Source organism: Mus musculus, chromosome 7, assembly GCF_000001635.26.
Source record: "Mus musculus strain C57BL/6J chromosome 7, GRCm38.p6 C57BL/6J".
Classification (NCBI taxonomy): domain Eukaryota; kingdom Metazoa; phylum Chordata; class Mammalia; order Rodentia; family Muridae; genus Mus; species Mus musculus.
In genome coordinates, this window is record NC_000073.6 from 133,731,852 (window position 1) to 133,749,959 (window position 18,108).

At 46.6% G+C, this 18,108-nt stretch overlaps 1 protein-coding gene and 1 pseudogene across 7 annotated transcripts in view; both read right to left on the minus strand.

The window, feature by feature from the left end:
- Dhx32 (DEAH (Asp-Glu-Ala-His) box polypeptide 32) overlaps nt 1–18,108 on the minus strand; it is a 61,851-nt gene that overhangs the window by 10,917 nt on the left and 32,826 nt on the right. For 6 of the 7 annotated variants that reach the window (NM_001286031.1, NM_001286032.1, NM_133941.2 and 3 more), the window contains 5 exons: nt 16,992–17,185; nt 10,578–10,950; nt 5,338–5,583; nt 2,358–2,457; nt 2,117–2,275 (listed from right to left, as the gene is read on the minus strand). In NM_001286031.1, the coding sequence (NP_001272960.1) occupies nt 2,117–2,275; nt 2,358–2,457; nt 5,338–5,583; nt 10,578–10,950; nt 16,992–17,185 (1,072 nt within the window). The remainder of the gene's footprint in view (nt 1–2,116; nt 2,276–2,357; nt 2,458–5,337; nt 5,584–10,577; nt 10,951–16,991; nt 17,186–18,108) is intronic. The other variant, NM_001357685.1, reaches the window with a different exon arrangement.
- On the minus strand, nt 6,576–8,336 carry Gm15483 (annotated as a pseudogene).

Genomic DNA, 18,108 nt, shown 5'->3' on the forward strand with positions numbered 1-18,108 from the left:
TTGATTAGACAGCTGCCAATACTTTTAAGTTAGAGCCCTTCATTCAGTGATCTAAACATTTGCTTGCTTTTTAGAAGTTAAGCTCCAAGTCACAGAAGAAAGCAGGTGAGAGGAGACAGACCCTGCCTGGTGTCTCCCTGGCCACGGGGCTAGCTAGGTTCCCGTTAGCATCAGGAGCATGCTGGGAGGGGAAATGGGAAGCCCTGGCTGAGCTCTTCCACTCATTATTCATAGGCTCCTGCTGCTCCAGCTTGGCAAGGAACACCAGAGACAAGAGGGAAAGCCACCCAGGAACCTTTCTTAGGAAAAGGAGGCCAGGACAGTCAGACAGCGGCCACTGGCAGGGAAGCTGCCACCTGCTCCATCTGTGAGTTGCCCTGAATCTAGCAACTTGGTTTCTCATCTGTAAAGTGGAGCAAAAAAAAAAAAAAAAAAAAAAAAAAAAGGCCAGCATCCAGTCACTGGGCTACTGTCTTAAATGATTTAACACACCAATAAACATATATAAATGACCAAGTGTTTAGAGAACAGCCAGGGTTTAAACAGATAAGATACAGACTATGGCTGCTGGCAGACCTTCCTCACCAGCTGGTTATTGACAAGTACAGCTGCCACCATGTCCCAGACACTGTACCTAGAGCTGAAGAAGGCTTTAACCCCATCCTGCCAGAGAGGATAAGCCAACTGGGAATGCAGCGAAAGCCACTAGCTGACTTCCTTTTGAGCAGGTAACACTGCTCTGCCTTGGGCATAGGTGGCTGTCCCTCAGGTAGCAGTTGCTTGGCCTGGCCTCACTGGCCTTTCTTCCCCTCAGCATTCCAGTAGCTTTGGGCACAGGAGAAAGTAAACCGAAGGAAGAAACTGCTCGGATTAGGATTCAAATGTCTCAGTCTTGCTTCAGACGTCTCCCCTCCCTTATGTGTTGAACCTAAATTGCAAAGGAGTGAAATCTGAGTGGGTTTTCCCCAGGTGCTAACAAGATCCACGAGGAGGACTTCCAAGCCACTGGGAACGTATCCTTTACCTTCTGTTCATCTTGCCCTTAGATAGCAGTGCCCCACTGTCCCTCCCTATACTGGCCAGTCCTTCTGGTTCCAGTGTCCAAAACATAAGACACTCTCTGGGCTGGGGAAATGGCTCAGTGGGTAGAGTGTTACCACACAAGAATAAGGAGCTGAATTCAGATCCCAGCAGCCACATATACATCCAGGCTGCTGGTGCACATCTGAATCTCAGGACCTGGGGGATGGAGGGGCAGTTAGGAGAATCCCAGAGGCTTGCTTGATGGTCAGCAGGTCTAGCCAATCAGTGAACTCCAGGTTCAATAACAGACCCTGTCTCAAAAATGAAGGTAAAGAGTGATACAGGAAAATACCTTATGTTGACCTCTGGCCCTTATGTTGGTTAGTTAATGTCAAGTTGACACAAGCTAGAGTTATCTGAAAGGAGGGAACCTCAATTGAGAAAATGCCTCCATAAGATCGAGCTGTAGGGAATTTTCTTCATTAATGATCGATGGGTGAGGGGCAGCCCATTTGGGTAGGGCCATTCCTGACCTGATGGTTCTGGATTCTATAAGAAAGCAGGCTGAGCAAACCACGTGAAGCAAGCCAATAAGCAGTATCTTTCCATGGTCTCTGCTTCAGCTCCTGCCTCCAGATCCCTGCCCTGCTTGAATCTCTGTCCTCAATATTCCTTCCATGATAAACAGTGATCTGGAAGTGTAAACCAAATAACCCTTTCCTCCCCAGCTTGCTTTTGTCATGGTGCTTCATCACAGCAATAGTAACCCTAAGACAAGTCTTCATCTCACACACACACACACACACACACACGCGCGCACGCGCACACACGCACACACACACACACGCACACGCACACACACACACACACACACACGCACACACACACACACACATACACACACACACGCGTGCGCGCACCCCTAGGTTTTTGTCCTTTTAAATTCTGAGATAATTTCCTCTTTTGACAGTGAAGGGTCAGCACTCAGCGAACCGCATGCTGGCTTACAGTGATAGGTGCTTCGTGCTGTCAGGAGACACGTGAGGCAGGGAGAAATGGCAGGAATAGGAAGAAAAGCAGAGTGTAAAGCTACCTGGCCTGTTCATGAAGTCGCAGCGGCCCAGGCCTGCAATGTCCACCCTCTTCATGAAGAGCACCATGCTAGTCAGGTTGGCTTCCTGCATTTCCGCTGGCTTAAGGGGCCTCATGTCTTTGGAGGCAAATTCTTCAGTGTACAGACAGAAAAGTTTTCCTTAAAAAAGTCAAGGGAAATGGCTTCAGTGTTGCTGTGGCATCCCTGCGGACTTCACACTGCTTTGTGCCCACCACACTACCTGAGGGAGAAGACCCGAGGAGCTGCTTCCGGATCTCTGCTTGGCTTTGGCTGATGGGCTGCAGGACGAGGGAGTTGGCTCTGATCCGGGGGTTATATACCTTTAACAGAAACACAGCAGGTTAGCTCCTGGAACTCAGGGGAAGTCACCTGCCTCTACCCACAGTGACTGCTCTCAGCACCACCAGAAATGCTGTCAGGCTCTTTGGTGTCTACCACACACTATGAGATAGAAACTGCAAGGGACTTGGCATATAGATCTGCAAGCTGCCTGCTTCCACTGCCCTCTGAAGTACCTCAGTATCACCTGCCATCAGCCTTATGCTGGTGAGTGGGGCCCCCCTCCCAAGACACACACAATGCCACATGAAAGAAAGGCTTTCCATTCAATAGGGCTGACTTGATTCGGTGTTTTGTTCAGGCTGAGTGTTACTTCAGTGGGCCCATGCTTATGACACACTCGGGATTTTCTGGGTAGTACACCTACCGCAAATGCCACACGGCACTAACAGTTACTCTTGCGTGTGACAGCCTGTGCTCTAGGGACAGTGAAGTAACCAAAGACTGACTCTAACAAGTCAGGTGTGTTGGTGCGAGACTAAGATCCCTGCACTTGGAGGATGAAGGCCAGCCAGGCTTCAGGGCAAGATGCTGGCTCAAAAGAGACTACCTACAACTTGTTTCAAGGGAACCTTGATACAAATAATTTGCAGTAAGTCATTTCATTTATAATAATTTATTATCTTTAAATTATTATTGTTGTTAGTTGAGACAGGACAGGGTTTCTCTGTGTAGTCCTAGCTGTTCTGAAACTTGCTCTGTAGACTAGACTGACCTCAAACTTAGAGACTTACCTACCTCTGCCTCCTGAGTGCTGGGATTAAAGGTGTGCGTCACCACTGCCCAACTTTAATAATTTATTTTCTAAAATGTTTAGAATTAGGGGGCTGGAGATAGAAACTGCAAGGGACCTGGCATATGAATCTGCCAGCTGCCTGCTTCCACTGCACTCTGTAGTATGGGACCTCAGTATCATCTGCCACCAGCCTCACTGGTTAAGAGCACTGGCTGCTCTTCCAGAGGATCCTGGTTCAAGTTCCAGCACCCACATGGCAGTTCATACCTGTCTATAATTCCTGTTCCAGGGTATCTCTCTCTCTCTCTCTCTCTCTCTCACACACACACACACACACACACACAGGAAAACCAATGCACATAAAATAAACTATATATATAAAAGAAACAAATTTTAGAATTTAGGTGACAGCAGATGGTGGCAAGGATGTGGAGAAAGTGGAACACTCCTCCATTGCTGGTGGAAATCAGTTTGGCAGTTCCTCAGAAAAATGGACATAGTACGACCTGTGGCCCCAGCTATACCACTCCTGGGCAAATACCCAGAAGATGCTCCAACATGTAAAAAGGACACATGCTCCACTATGTTCATAGCAGCCTTATTTATAATAGCCAGGAGCTGGAAAGAACCCAGATGTCCTTGAACAGAGGAATGGATACAGAAAATGTATCAAATGGATGGAACTAGAAAACATAATCCTGAGTGAGGTAGCCCAATCACAAAAGAACACACATGGTATGCACTCACTGATAAGTGGATATTAGCCCAGAAGTTAGGAATACCCAAGATACAATTCACAGACCACATGAACCTCAAGAAGAAAGAAGACCAAAGTGTGAATACTTCAAACCTTCTTAGAAAGGGGAACAAAATACCCATGGAAGGAGTTACAGAGACAAAGTGTGAAGCAGAGACTGAAAAAATGACCATCCAGAGACTGCCCCACCTGGGAATCATAAACAACCACCAAACCCAGACACTACTGTGGATGCCAACAAGATCTTGCTGACAGGAGCCTGATATAGCTGTCTCCTGAGAGACTCTGCCAGTGCCTGACAAATACAGAAGTGGATGCTCACAGTCATCCATTGGACTGAGCACTGGGTCCCCAATGGAGGAGCTAGAGAAAGGACCCAAGGAGCTGAAGGGGTTTGCAGCCCCATAGGAGTAACAACAATATGAACCAACCAGTATCCCCAGAGCTCCCAGGGACTAAACCACCAACCAAAGGGTACACATGGAGGGACCCATGTCTCCAGCCACGTATGTAGCAGAGGATGGCCTTGTGGGACATCAATGAGAGGAGAGGCCCTTGTTCTTTTGAAGGCTCTGTGCCCCTGTTTAGGGGAATGCCAGGACAGGGAAGTGGGAGTGGGTAGGTTAGTGAGCAAGGGGAGGGGGAATAGGATAGGGGGGTTTTCGGAGGGGAAAGGAGGAAAGGAGATAACATTTCCAATGTAAATAAAGAAAACATCTAATAAAAAAAAAAGAATTTAGAATGAAAAAAAAAGTCCAATTATCAAATATTTTTAAGTTAGTCAATTCACTTGAAACCAATTTCCCTAAAGATGCTAACTACACTGATAAATGGACAACTAGATACAATATACCCGAGAAGCTTCAGAGGCTGAATAATGTACCATGCTAGTAGCTTACCTAAAGACACAAGCGCTTGGGCACTGGGCTACTAAGCAGCAGGTCCTGGCTTCATCCAGTTAAAAGAGAGAAGGAAGGGAGGAAGGGAGGGGAGGGGAGGGGAGGGGGGGGGAAGGAAGGGAAGGGAAGGGAAGGGAAGGGAAGGGAAGGGAAGGGAAGGGAAGGAAAGGGAAGGGAAGGGAAGGGAAGGGAAGGGAAGGGAAGGGAAGGGAGAGAGGGAGGGAGGGAGGAGATGGGCAGGCAGGCAGGGGGACAGGAACTAATACCTTTAGGCTAAAGTTTGGTACTTCCTCAAGCCTCTGACCCTCAATTTGTTTCCAGACTACCAAGATGATAATGAGATACAGCCAAGACTCTAACTGATGGCTGCAACTACTGCAAGCACATCTGACCCAATAAAGAGAACCCTGGGTCACAGTGCACCCTCACTTTTTGGCTACTGGTGTACTGGCCCCAGGATGGTAATTACCTGTCTTCTTTCCAGACCAACATCAATGACAAATTTGACCGTGTGGCTCCAGATCAGAGACTCCCCGCAGCTGGTGGTCAGCACCACCCGTCTCTGATACACTTGGCATCTTTTCTCGGTTTCGTCCACTGGCCTGAACAGGCTGCACTTCTCTTTGGGATACAAAGGGATGACCACCAGGTCGCCCACATCTGGGTTTAAGTTGGATCCTTCCTGACACACAAGTTCATAGGTTTTTTCAATATCCTAAAGAGAAAAAAATAAACATCCATGAGACTAAGTAACAGTACTTCAGTAAAAAATGACCCCACAATTCCATAAAGTTGTAGGCAATGATGCACACAAAGAAAGAAATGTCTAGGCTGTTGCCTTAAATAAGGACAGGGGATGCAACTGTGCTTTAGGCAAGTTAAATGTGATTTCTACACAATGTCATGGCTTTCCTCTCTGAAAACGCCCTGCCTGCTTCTCTGCCTTCCTTCTGCTGTTTGCCCAGCTTGATGCCGTTCCTCACACACATTAGCACAAGCAGTAGAATCAGATTCACCCTCACATCACTGCACAGGCCCAATGGAACTAAGCGCTGCCCAATAGCACCGAGAATTTCTATAAAGGAAAGCATACCAGCCAGGTGTGCTGGCTCCTGCCTGGATTCCCAGGGCTCAGGGGCTGAGGCAGGAGGATTGCCATGAAGTCAAGGCCAGCCTGAACTACAGTGTGAAACTTCATCTCACAAAACTAAAATAAAGCATAAAGGCACATACAAGAATACGACCGGAGCCTTGCTTGGGTCATCTTAGACATCATTTGACCCACACAGACTTCTAAGTGGTGACAGAAAGGCTGTAGGTGTGCAGGGAGCTGTCACTGCCGCTGCTGCCTTGCATCTGCAGGCATTTAGAACAATCTGTTCAAATGTATAGCACACATATGGGGGAAAGAACAAATCAACGGCCATGCAATTACTTGCAAGCAAACGGGAGAGCCCGAAGGGAAGGTACTTTGCACAGTTCTCAAACCCCAGCTCGTTTCTGAGAATAGATGGTACTTAGTCTAAGTCCTTTTTAATAGTTGCAAAATTTTCTATTTTTGAAAGTACAAGGCAAGCCACCAAATGGGAGCTTCACCCGGCTTATCAGAACCATCAGTTCACTAAAACCCCCACAACTGGAAAGTTGGCCTCCTGTGACCTCTGTGGTTTTAAGGCTCCGTTCCCTTCTCCTTGTCTTTAGCTCACCTTTTTTTTTTTTTTACTCAAAGTGATTTTATTGCTTGTGCACACAACAGCGTTTATGCCACTAGAGCAGAGGCTGTGGATGACTCATATTTCCAATTGGGTGGGAGCACCCGCTTAGTCTTATAGTATCGAGCCAATCGGTGAATTTTGCTCTCTATCAGAATCAGGCGGAATTTAGCATCCTTATCCTTTCTGTTCCTCTCAAGGTGCTTTCGGACAGCAACAGCTTTCTTAATCAAATGGTAGAGATCCTCGGGGAGGTCAGGGGCAAGGCCTTTGGACTTGAGGATTCTCAAGATTTTATTTCCAGTCACAAAATGGACCTGGGCCACCCCGTGTGAGTCCCTCAGGATTACACCTATCTGGGAGGGAGTCAGGCCTTTCTTGGGCAATTTGTAAATCTGTTCCTTCACGTGGTCAGACGTCAACTTCAGCCACGTGGGGACGCTACGGCGGTAGGGCAGCGCCGACTGGGACAGGCCCTTCCCGGGAGCGTGCATGCGACCCATGATGGCAGAGGTCTGGCAGCAAAGAGTTTAGCTCACCTTTTGTAGAGTGGCTCTAGTCACCTGGAGGGTTTTGGAGGGACCCAGCTTAAAGTGGGTTCGGGCAGCAAAGGCTGCTGGCAGCCGGGGTGGGCTGTTCCCAGGAGACCTGCTCTTAGGCTGCCCTCAACGCACATACACATTTTACTTGGACAAAGTCTTTTTTTTCTCAAACTAATCGAACAGCACAACTGTCTATATCCGAAATAGTGAAAAACTGGTCAACTAGATAGTAAGACAAATTATTTCTTGCTGGTGCTGGGAGATAGGGGCAGGAGGATTAAGAGGTTCTTGGCTTCCAGTTTAAAAGACAAAATGAACAATCCAGATTGCTTGCTTCATTTTACCACACACCTTTTCTGAGGACAGCCTTACTGGGGACACCCACATTCCTCCTGCTTCAGGTAGGTGTCCTTAACCCTCAACAGAGAATACAGCAAAAGAATTCAGCTCTGGAAGCCCACTTCAGAACAATCTCTTACCAATATAAACCTTCAAACAGCAGAGAAATAATTACTTCCTCTTAGAATATTGTTGAAAGAATAATTTTGATAACTATAAGGGATAATGTTTAGACACACTGTGTGAAGATTTGTCTCTGTCCTTCCTTGCCTGCCTAAGGCACCTTCTCATTGGTTAAAATAACAGGTCTATGGCCTATGGCAAAAGATAGCACAGAAGGTGGACCAATGGCAGAGAGGAGAACTCTGGGAAAGAGTCAGGCGTGGGAAGACTTATCACCTGGACTCGGAGGAAGTCTGACATATGAAACTGAGGAGAGGTAACCAGCCACATGGCAGATACAGAGTAGTATAAGCAGGTTAGTGTAATTTAAGAGTTAGGAGCAAGCCTAGCATACAGCCTAGGCATAAATATGAAAGTAAGTCTCTATGTCATTATTCAGGCACCAGGACACAGAAAAGCCCTAATGGTTAGGGGTAATTAAGCTGGGTTTTTTGTTGTTGTTGTTTTACTTTGCTTTTCTGAGACAGGGTCTCATCATGTAACTCTGGCTGACCTAAAACTCACAGAAACTGCCTATTTCTTCTTGTGTAAAAAATTTTTTATATTGAATTTTGGTCTCACACACACACACACACACACACACACACGCACTTTTTGCAGGAAGAGAAATGAAGGAAACATCCTACAGGAAGATAGCAGAGGGGACAGAATGGATGCTATGTATGGTCCCTCCTCCTCAAGCACAGCTGACATACAGCTCTGAGGCCAGAGCTTCAAAACCTGCAAAAGGCAATGCTGAATATGCATCTGGGGGCTTCCAGTCCACTGTCTATTTATTTTCTCTTTTTAAAAGTTAGTTTGTTTGTTTGGACAGCCCCGCACCCTCCCACCCTGGCTATCCTGGAACTCACTCTGTGAAACAGGATGGAGGTCCTGCCTGCCTCTCAAGGGCTGGAATTAAGGGTGCACTCCAGCCCACCCAGCGTATTCCCTCAGGTATTACTCAGTAAGTCTGCAGGACTCTGCTGTGACCACGCACAAAGCTGTGGAAACCACAACAGCCACCAAGAGAAGGCATCTGAGATCAATGAGGCCCTGCAACCACACAGAGCATTTCCCAGGAAACTCCAACCCTTGAGCACTGGCCTGCTGGTCCCTTACAGTGACCCAGTCAGACTACACACTATGAACGCAACTTACATCTTCTACTTAAGTTCATATTTTGTTCTCAGGTTAAAGAAGGCTGGAAGCACTCAGGGTGCTCAGTGCGGTCAGTATGAGTCACAGGGAAGCCCGTGCACTGACATGGGGACCAGCTCACCGCAGGTGTGGGGGAGTCAGCAGCTGGAGGATGTGTGATACAGCTGACAAGAGTGCACAGCCCACTCCCAAAACTACGGTTGGCAATGTCTGCAATTTGAATTTCTTAAAAACCACAGCTCTCACCTACGCTTGTCTTATACGATCCTGAAGGACCACAGCAGGTTTTAATTGTATGTAGAAGCCAAGACAGGTTTGAGTAGCATGAGGCAAACAACCATCATCAGCTCTGAGCAGGGATTTTAGGACAGGAGCGCTGGCTGCTGAGGAAGGCTCCTCGGTACCACAGTGGTAAGCTTGCAAGGCGGCAGACAGACGAAATCCAGACCTGCAGCGCTCGGGCTTTCTGGCACGTCTGCAGGAGCCAGCAGGTGTAGGGCAGCAGGCAGGGCGGCTGCTGTGCCCCTGGATAAGGAAGAGTCCAGCCCTGGCAGCCCACTGCAGCAGCACCTCCGTGCTCTGAGCCCAGGAGGGTGAGAGCCCCCTGCAGCTCTCATGACCATCACTTCCATGGGAGAAGACTGCCATGCCTACTGTTTCGTAACAGAAAGGACACTTTCTAAGTCAGCTCACCAGCTTAAAGGTCACCGTGCCACTGATGCATAGGTTCCACTACATGACGCTAAGACAACCTCTACGCCAAACCTGTTACAACCTTTAGTTTCCAAAGCATCCATTTGGGATGTTTTTTGAGACAGCTTCATTCTGAAGCCAAGGCTAGCTTTCCACCTTCTGATTCTAGGATCTCATGGTTCAGCCTGGTGAGTCCATGACCCTGCCTGAACCTGGCTGCTTCGAAATGTCTGATTTTAATCTCAAAGATGACCGTTTCTCCTGTCGGTCTCCATCTGGCAGTTTCAACTTTCAAATGTCCTGACTTCACTGTTGTTCCTTCCTCAGGCTCTGCTCTGCCCCTTAATCATTCTGTTACCTCCCCAAGGGCCTTTTAAACATTCTATGTGAGACACTAAATCACCACCATAGAATATTAGTATTCAGAAGAGGTGTATCATCTACACAAACAACTGATAAACGTCTTATGCAGATGAGACTCTAAATTACTTTCCCTAAGGAAACAAAGTTTAAGTCTCAAGACCCACCCCGAGTTCCTATAGTTCTGAGCCTGAATTGAAGTCACATCTCCGAGCTAACCCCTTCCACCCTTCACCCCTACCCTGGCAGATCCACACCAAGGCAGGGGTTCACTCCTTTGTAGCTAACCTTTCTCCAACACTTTCTGGTTCCCGTTAATTACTGGAACCCCTGCACACCTGCTTTGTACTGAGAGGATGGAAACACTGGAGGTTGGTTAGGGTAGAACAGGCTGCTAGTCTTTAAGAAGAGTGGTCTACTTCAGGTGCTGCTGAGAGGGCAGCAGAGTGTGGAGTCCTCTGTGTCTCCACGAAGACGGCCAGCTTCCATCAAGCTGGGCCCTAGATCCCCAGGATGCCACCCTATTCCTTCTGAGCCCCGAGAGACTGGCAAGGCTCTCACGGAGGTGTTGTCTACCCTATCTGTGCTGCAGCTTCTGTGTGGAATGAGGTGTGCGGTCGGGAACACGCAATTCCTGACACGGCCGCTATGCAATGGGAGCCGCGAGCTGCTGATGGAAAAGCTTCCCACAGGTAATGCCTTTTGACAACACTTTTGGGTCGGAATGCCACTTAACTTACTTGTTCACAGGCCAGGAAGACCACAACGTCACCCTTCTCACCCGAGCGGTGGATTTCAAAGATAAGGCGTATGACAGACTCGAAGGAATCCTTCTGAGCCCCACTAAGGTACACCACCTCCACCGGGTGCTTATTTCTCACTTCTATGACAGGCACGTCTCCATAGTAGGAACTGAGTTTACTGGTGAGGAGAGGCGAGCAGTTAACTATGAGCTTCAGCTCTGGTCTTGCCAGCAGCACATCTTTAAGGAGTCCGAGCAGCACGTCAGTCGCCAGGCTTCTCTCGTGGACATCGTCCAAGATGATGACGCCATAGCTACCCAGGAAAGGGTTGGACATCATCTCTCTCTGCAGCATGTCATCAGTACAGTACCTACACAGAAGACACATTCAGGTTAGAGAATTCCCATGAACACCATGTAAAGGACTCCACGTATACCCTGGCTTTCTTTGTGGCACTGGTTACATTTTTTTCCCTTGGAGCCAAGATTTCTTTGAGGTGATAGACTGTAGGGTCACAGCACAGAACCCCACACAAACACATTTTAAATATCCCTTGTACAAGCTCAGTGAGTCCTCAAGGCTCACCACAGGAGCCCTGGTCAGAGGCCTCTCCTTACAGAGGTCTGTAACCAGTGATCACAACAACCCAGTGTCCTGCTGTTAATCACAAGCCTATGCAAACTCACTGTTACAAATGGTAATAAATGCATGGAACACTTGCCGGTGGCTTTGTAAACTACACAGTATTGTCATGGAACATCCTTACTGGACAGTTACCTCCCTTCCTGTCATTGGTGGAACTCTGGGTACTGCCACATACTTTACAAGGAAAGAACTCAGGCTCATGGCCCAGCCACGCACATTAAGATTCTCACTGGGGGTTGCTGGTGACAACTATGTCACCAAGGTGCTAACATCATTAAGTTTGAAATGTTGCTCAAATAAGAGCAAACAGAAGTTGCTACACAGTAATCATCAGCTTGGAGTACTTGTGCAAACCGGCTGCCATGCCTGATGGAGCAGGGAGCCTATTAGTGACTTTGTTTCTCTGAGATGTTGGTCTCAAATTCAAAATCTTCCAGCTTCAGCCTCCTTCATTGGTGATGTAAGATTCCCCCTGCCCAGGGGCCTTTGAGATATTAAAAAAAAAAATTAAAGGCTCCATGGTAATCATCTACTACCATCAAGACTTCTTTCTGATACTGTTTGTATATGCATACAGCTTACTGTTTGGAGAGGAAGATTTATGAATTCTCCGCCTCTCCCAGAACTTAAGACTGAGGTTCTTGGATGGGTCTGCTGGCAAAGCTGAGCCTTGGCTGACATTTAGCTTGGATTTGGACTTGCCCCAAGCTGACAGAGGTGGCTTTATCAGCCTAGGAATCATGTGAACACGTGCTTTCTTTCCTCTGAGGAGACCCTCTTCACAGCTCACTTGGCTGGCTCTGCTCCCGACCTGCTTCCCTGTGATAAGCTTTAGTTGTGAGGAGACAGTTCTGAATACAGTGAAGCTCTCAGACAGACGAAACCTGATGGGACTGGGGACCCTGACCAGTGGGGACTCCAACTTAGTGCTTAATACCCTTTCAAGGGAGGACAGAGGGTATGGAAGCAAGTATTTCCTTTTAGTTCCTAGTTTGCGCCCTGGGCCTATACATACATTTCTTACTTAGTCTTCAGAATAAATCCAAGGGATTTATAAATGGAGAAAATGGGCCAACAGTTTAAGGAGCCTAGCAAGGGCCACAAAGGTAGGGGGCAAGGTTCGATTTTCTGTCTTGTTTTGCTTGGTTGGTTTTTGAGACAGGGTCTCACTATGTAGATATGGCTTGCCTGGAACTTACAATGTAGCCCAGGTTAACCTCAAACTTCCTACTACACACAAGAATTAAAGGCACACACCACCATACCCAGCTCAGGGTTAAGATGTGAACCAAATGATTTATCATATTTGAAGCTGTTATCAAATCAGAGACTACTTCCTCAGGCACCAGGGTTTGCATAGTAAGGCTTTAGATTTGTCCTTCCTTTCCCTGTATGAGAAAGTTTCACTCTCTGCCTTCCTGTTCACACAGACTCACCCCGTGTCTTACCAAGTGAGCAGTGTCAAACTGTGGATCATTCCTAAGTGATCAAACCTAAGAGTGAAGTTTTTCTGAGTACAATAGTATTGCATTTCATGCAAGATGCAGACAAATGCATCCAAAAATCTAGCTTTCCAGGCATCTTCTGCCAAGGTTAACTAGGACACAAAGACTAAGCTACCGTTGCCCCATTTCAAAGCCAATTATGTTCATGTCAGCTCTTTTCATGTCACAAATACAACCTTGTTCCTCTTCAGCAAAACCCAGCTGAGAGTAACCATCTAGTCAGCACTCAGCCATGCTTCCTATAAAGTGGAGGAGGCATGAATTACGTAAATATATCCAGCCTTGGTTCAAAGGAGAGAGATCAGCGGCCTATTTAAAACTCAGCTAAATTCAGCACAATGATGTAATTCTCCCACAACCCCCCACTCCCCCACGACTTCCCTCCCCTCCACCCCATCCTGTAACCCTGGCTGGGCTGGAGCTCACTATGTAGACTCTCCTGGCCTCAGAGATCCACCTACCTCTGCCTATGGCGTTCTGGGATTAAAAGTGTATTCCACCAAGCCTGGCAAGGTTCATTTCTCAGTTTCACATTACTAAGATTCCACGTGAACCATGCTTTAAAAATGTTGTCGTGGTAACTACATAGATATGCTGTCAGTGTGATAGGTAATGTAACACAGCACCTTAAATTCTCAAGACTTACATATTCTCAAGAATAACATATTAAAAAGTTGGATTAATATTTGTATCTTCAGAAAATTTTCTCTCTCTCTCTCTTTTTTTTAAAGAAATGTTTTATACTGAGTTTGACCCTAATGAAAACTGAAGAGGTTTAAGAGCCACACCCACTGCACAGGAGACCTGATGAATAGGAGACCCAGTGCACAGGAGACCCCAGTGCACAGGAGATCTACTACATGGGAGCCCTGATGCACAAGAGACTATGGAATATAGAGAAGAAAGCACTTTCATGTATGCAGTATTTAGGTGTCTACTATCTGGAAAGGCCAGAAAAAAGCTTAAGGGGCTAAACTGTTTTTTGTTTTTTGTTTTTTTTTTTAAGATTTATTTATTTATTTTATTATTCGAGTACACTGTTACTGTCTTCAGAAACACCAGAAGAGGGCATCAGATCTCATTACAGATGGTTGTGAGCCACCTGTGGTTGCTGGGAATTGAACTCAGGTCCTCTGGAAGAGCAGTCAGTGCTCTTAACCTCTGAGCCATCTCTCCAGCCTGCTAAAGTGTGGGTTTTTTTAAAAAAATATTTATTTATTTATTTATTTATTTATTTATTTATTTATTTATTAAATACACTGTAGCTGTCTTCAGACACTCCAGAAGAGGGCATCAGATTTTATTATGGATGGTTGTGAGCCACCATGTGGTTGCTGGGATTTGAACTCAGGACCTTTGGAAGAGCAGTCGGCACTCTTACCCGCTGAGCCATCTCACCAGCCCCTAAACTGTGTTTTTTAATATAATTTAAAAAGCAAAAGGAAGGAAGGCAGACAGGCAGGCAATGTTACCTCTATCAGGTATCTATGATATGCCCAGTAGTGTTGCAAAGAAAACAAAAAAGATAAAACTGAATATAGAGTACTAGCTTCTCTAATTAGTAGTGACCTTTAAAGATTCACACTGAGGGCTGGCAAAGCAGCTCAGTGGTAGAGCACTAGCCCAGCATGTGTAAGGCCCTGGCCCATTAAGAAACATCTGTGGTGTAGATTGCCATTCAATCTGAGGGCACTCAAAATCATAGCCAGCACACCTCTGCAGGAAAACAAACTGGTTCTGGTAAAAATTCTAAAGATTTAATTACATTTAATTATAATCATAAACTAGCCACCACCCACACTATGCTTCAGGCCTGCCTACTTGGCCATTTACTCCTTACAGTGCCCCTCTGAACAGCCATTGGTTTTCTGGATGAGGAGACCTGAATATAGAGAGCTCTGGGTGGGAACCTATGCAGAGTCCCTGCTAGCCACTGGCTGTATAGCCACGAGGCATCCTAGGAAGATAGCATTCTGGGAGGAAAGTAGGGGTTTTCTTTATTTTACTGTAAGGGCTTTTGAATCTTTGGGCCACCTTCAGGACCAGACCCTTCCCGTGTCCTGCTAACCAGTCTTACAGTGATGAGAGGGAAAGGCAGTCTGAGCAGCGGAGACTAGAACCTGCAGCAGCCAGAACATTCCGTCTACATGAGCGACAGCTTACCCCAAGCCCCAGGGCTCCCACTCAGAGTCAACACTTTAACACAGAAACGCAGTCCTTCCTCTGGCCTGACAGAATCCAGAGTTTAACGTAATCTTATTACAGTCAAGTCCAAAACATACAAATGTTTAAAAAGTATGTCCTGCTACACTCTTACAATGATAGTATATCCCAGGATAAATATTTTCATGACTTTCTCAATAATAATAATAAACTATTATTAAACTATGATTCTACATTCATCAACATAAAAACCGTTACATCTAAGAGTTCTTTCCAAAGTCTAGATGTATTGATTGCAGAACTTAGTTGAAGCCATTAAACAATTAAAACAGACATTTCAAAGGCCACTTCAAAGAATGAAAAATAAAAATGGAGGGACAGTGGGGAGGGTGAGGCAAGAGGACTAAGAGCTTTGGACCAGCCTTGGCTACAGAATGAGACTTTTGTCAACACCCTTCCTAAGTCAAAAATAGTGACTGAAAATGCTAAGCTTAAGCACGCTCTCTCTCCCTTTGTTTCTTTTGTCCTGTGTAACCAATTTCCAACTGGTTTGTGAGGCCCTACGAGGCAAGGAAGGGGTGCTTTTCTTTTGTATGTGACCTGTATCTAGTGGTAGTTTACAAGTACATATACACCCAATAGTTCCATGCACTGTGAATTTTTACAGAGGTAAAACACCCTGCAGAACCTTATTAGGCCAAGGCATTCCTGGCCTAAACATTCCCCATGGCTGGACACTTGCTTCTAACAGTGAGTCACAAGGGAGCTCTGGACGGCCTTCAAAGCCTGGGCCAGGGCAGTACTCCGTCCTCCTCCCACCAAGTCAGGGAACAGCCTCCACAGGACAAGCATATCAGACGCGGGGAGAGCAGTGTGCAGAACGCCATCCCTGCCCTGTAATTTTGAAGCAGTGCTAACCAACATGAGTGCCACACACCAGCATGCACACGAGTGGGCTACGGGCATGCAGATATTCTGGCCCTGAGGTCAGTATATTCCGATCTCTTGAACTCCTAGAGGGGAAGACAGTGTCCAGGGCACCTGAAGCCATCGGGTGGTCACCTCTGGCTGTAAGCTGCTTTGGCCACTTCTTGCAGAGCCGGATAGGCACAGGCACTGTCTATCTATGAGGGAGACAGAACACTGCTCAGAGAAGCCCTGGCCGTGAGAAGCTGCTTTTCTAGCTCTTCACTTCAGTCCTCTCTGCATCTCTCTCCTGCTCTGGAGCCAGCACCTCGGAGGCCTCTGATAGACAGCTAACACAAGCACCTGATACCATAACGTACTGCGGCCTCAAAGACAGCCCAGCCCACAGGATCAGGGGAGCCCTCCTGGTGCAGGTGACCCTTGCGCTGAGTTCTGAGGGACTAGAAAAAACTGGCCAACCCCAGGAGAAGCGACGACGGACAGGACAAGAGCAGTGATGAGTGGAGTGAGGGTGTCTGTTTCTTTAAGAAGCCCGTTATGTGAGTACGTGTGTCTATGTGAGTACCTGTGTTTATGTGAGTATGTGTGTTTGTTTTAATCCCAGGTGTGGGATATGGGCTGCTTTAGAAGCTAACCAGGATGCTCTCGTGCTCTAGGAGGGGCGTGGTTTTGCCAGCTGTAGACAGTTTACGTTTGGAATTCTGGGGATGCCTGAGAATGTGTAAATGTGAGGGCGGTGGGGGCTGCTGCTTTTGCTGGTCGGAGATATTCTGATGACTAAAATTGGACTTGCCCCTGGGAACTCGATGCTCCTAGTCAAAAGGAAGCACTCTAAAGAGGTCTATGTCCCATCTCCCCTCTAACCGCCCTTCTGGACTCACTAGGAGGCACAGCTCTCTATGTACAAGATGGAAAGTCTTGGGTGAAACTAACAAGTTGTAATTTTCCCCGTGAGGATTATAATCACAGAAGTTTAGACAAGAGACAACGGAGGATACCAGGGAGGGGAAACAAGGGAGGGTTGTGTGTCAGGCTAGAGAGGGCCATCATTACACCAGGCGTGCTTGACATGCAGAAGGCCAGACCAACGCTCTGAGGATTGCAGAACCCAAGCCAAGAAAGAGGCACCTAGGCTGTGGTGCTGCGGTGCAGTCAGCGTCTGCATACCAACCTCAGGATTGTTTCAGTGGTGCAGCAGTTCTCAAAAGGAATCACATAGCCGACTTCGTGCCCGATATTCACATCCATCTCGTCGGCCACCCGCAGGGCCAGCTGGACTGCCGTCTGTTTGTGGGCCTGGGTGCATATCACGCCCCCGTGCTGGTAATGGATGGAAAGGCAATATTCAGCACACCACTGAGGAACCTTTGACAGGGAAAAAGGACACAGGATCAGCCCTTGCTAGGAAAGACAGACAAGCTCAAAACACGGAGGAGTAGCTCTTTCTCGTGGCTGGCTTCATGTTCTCTAAGATCTTTTTCTTTCACCAACCCAGCAGATGGTGCCAGGAACAGCATTAATCCTTACTTAGTAGAGCGCTGAGCAATAGAGACGATGATTTTAATCACTAATAAATGAAGTTAAGAGCATACAGGTATCATCATAAAATGGAAACCATCAAGTTTTGACTTTGACTCACAGATTTTAGAAAGGCAGTTAAGGACATGAAAAAAGTGAAACCTATGCCTCTTAAAATTGTTTAGATTTGTTTATGTGGGTATGTTGCTCATGTCTGTGCACCATATGCATGCAGCGCCCTCAGAGGACAGGAAGGAGTTGGATCTCTGAGAACTAGAGACATCTATGGTATAGAACCCAGGCCCTCTCCAGTGCAGTAAGCGCTCTTATCTGATGAGCAGTCCCTAAGTTCCAACCTATGCCAGTTTTGAGAGACTCATGTAGTCACAAATTATTTTTCCTAGTAATAAGAAGGCCCCATCAAAACTACAATGTTGTATGAGTTATTATGTTTTAAAGAATGTAATATTAAATAGCATTTAAATACAAAATAACAACCCAAAATTAAAGCATTTAAATTCATGCAATTATAACAATACCCAAATTAGCCTGCTTAACATGGCTCTACTAATGAAAGCTAAAATATTTTGCCAATTTATTATCTGGATGTAATTAAAAATTAACCTGGTGAGACAAGCAACTTATCTAGAGTCAATTTCAAGCAAAGCTGCCCTTCAGCCATTTTATTTTTGAAATCCTTTTATGTAAAATGTGTTATACAGCTGGAGAGATGGCCCAGTAGTTAAAAGCACTGGCTGCTCTTCCAGAGG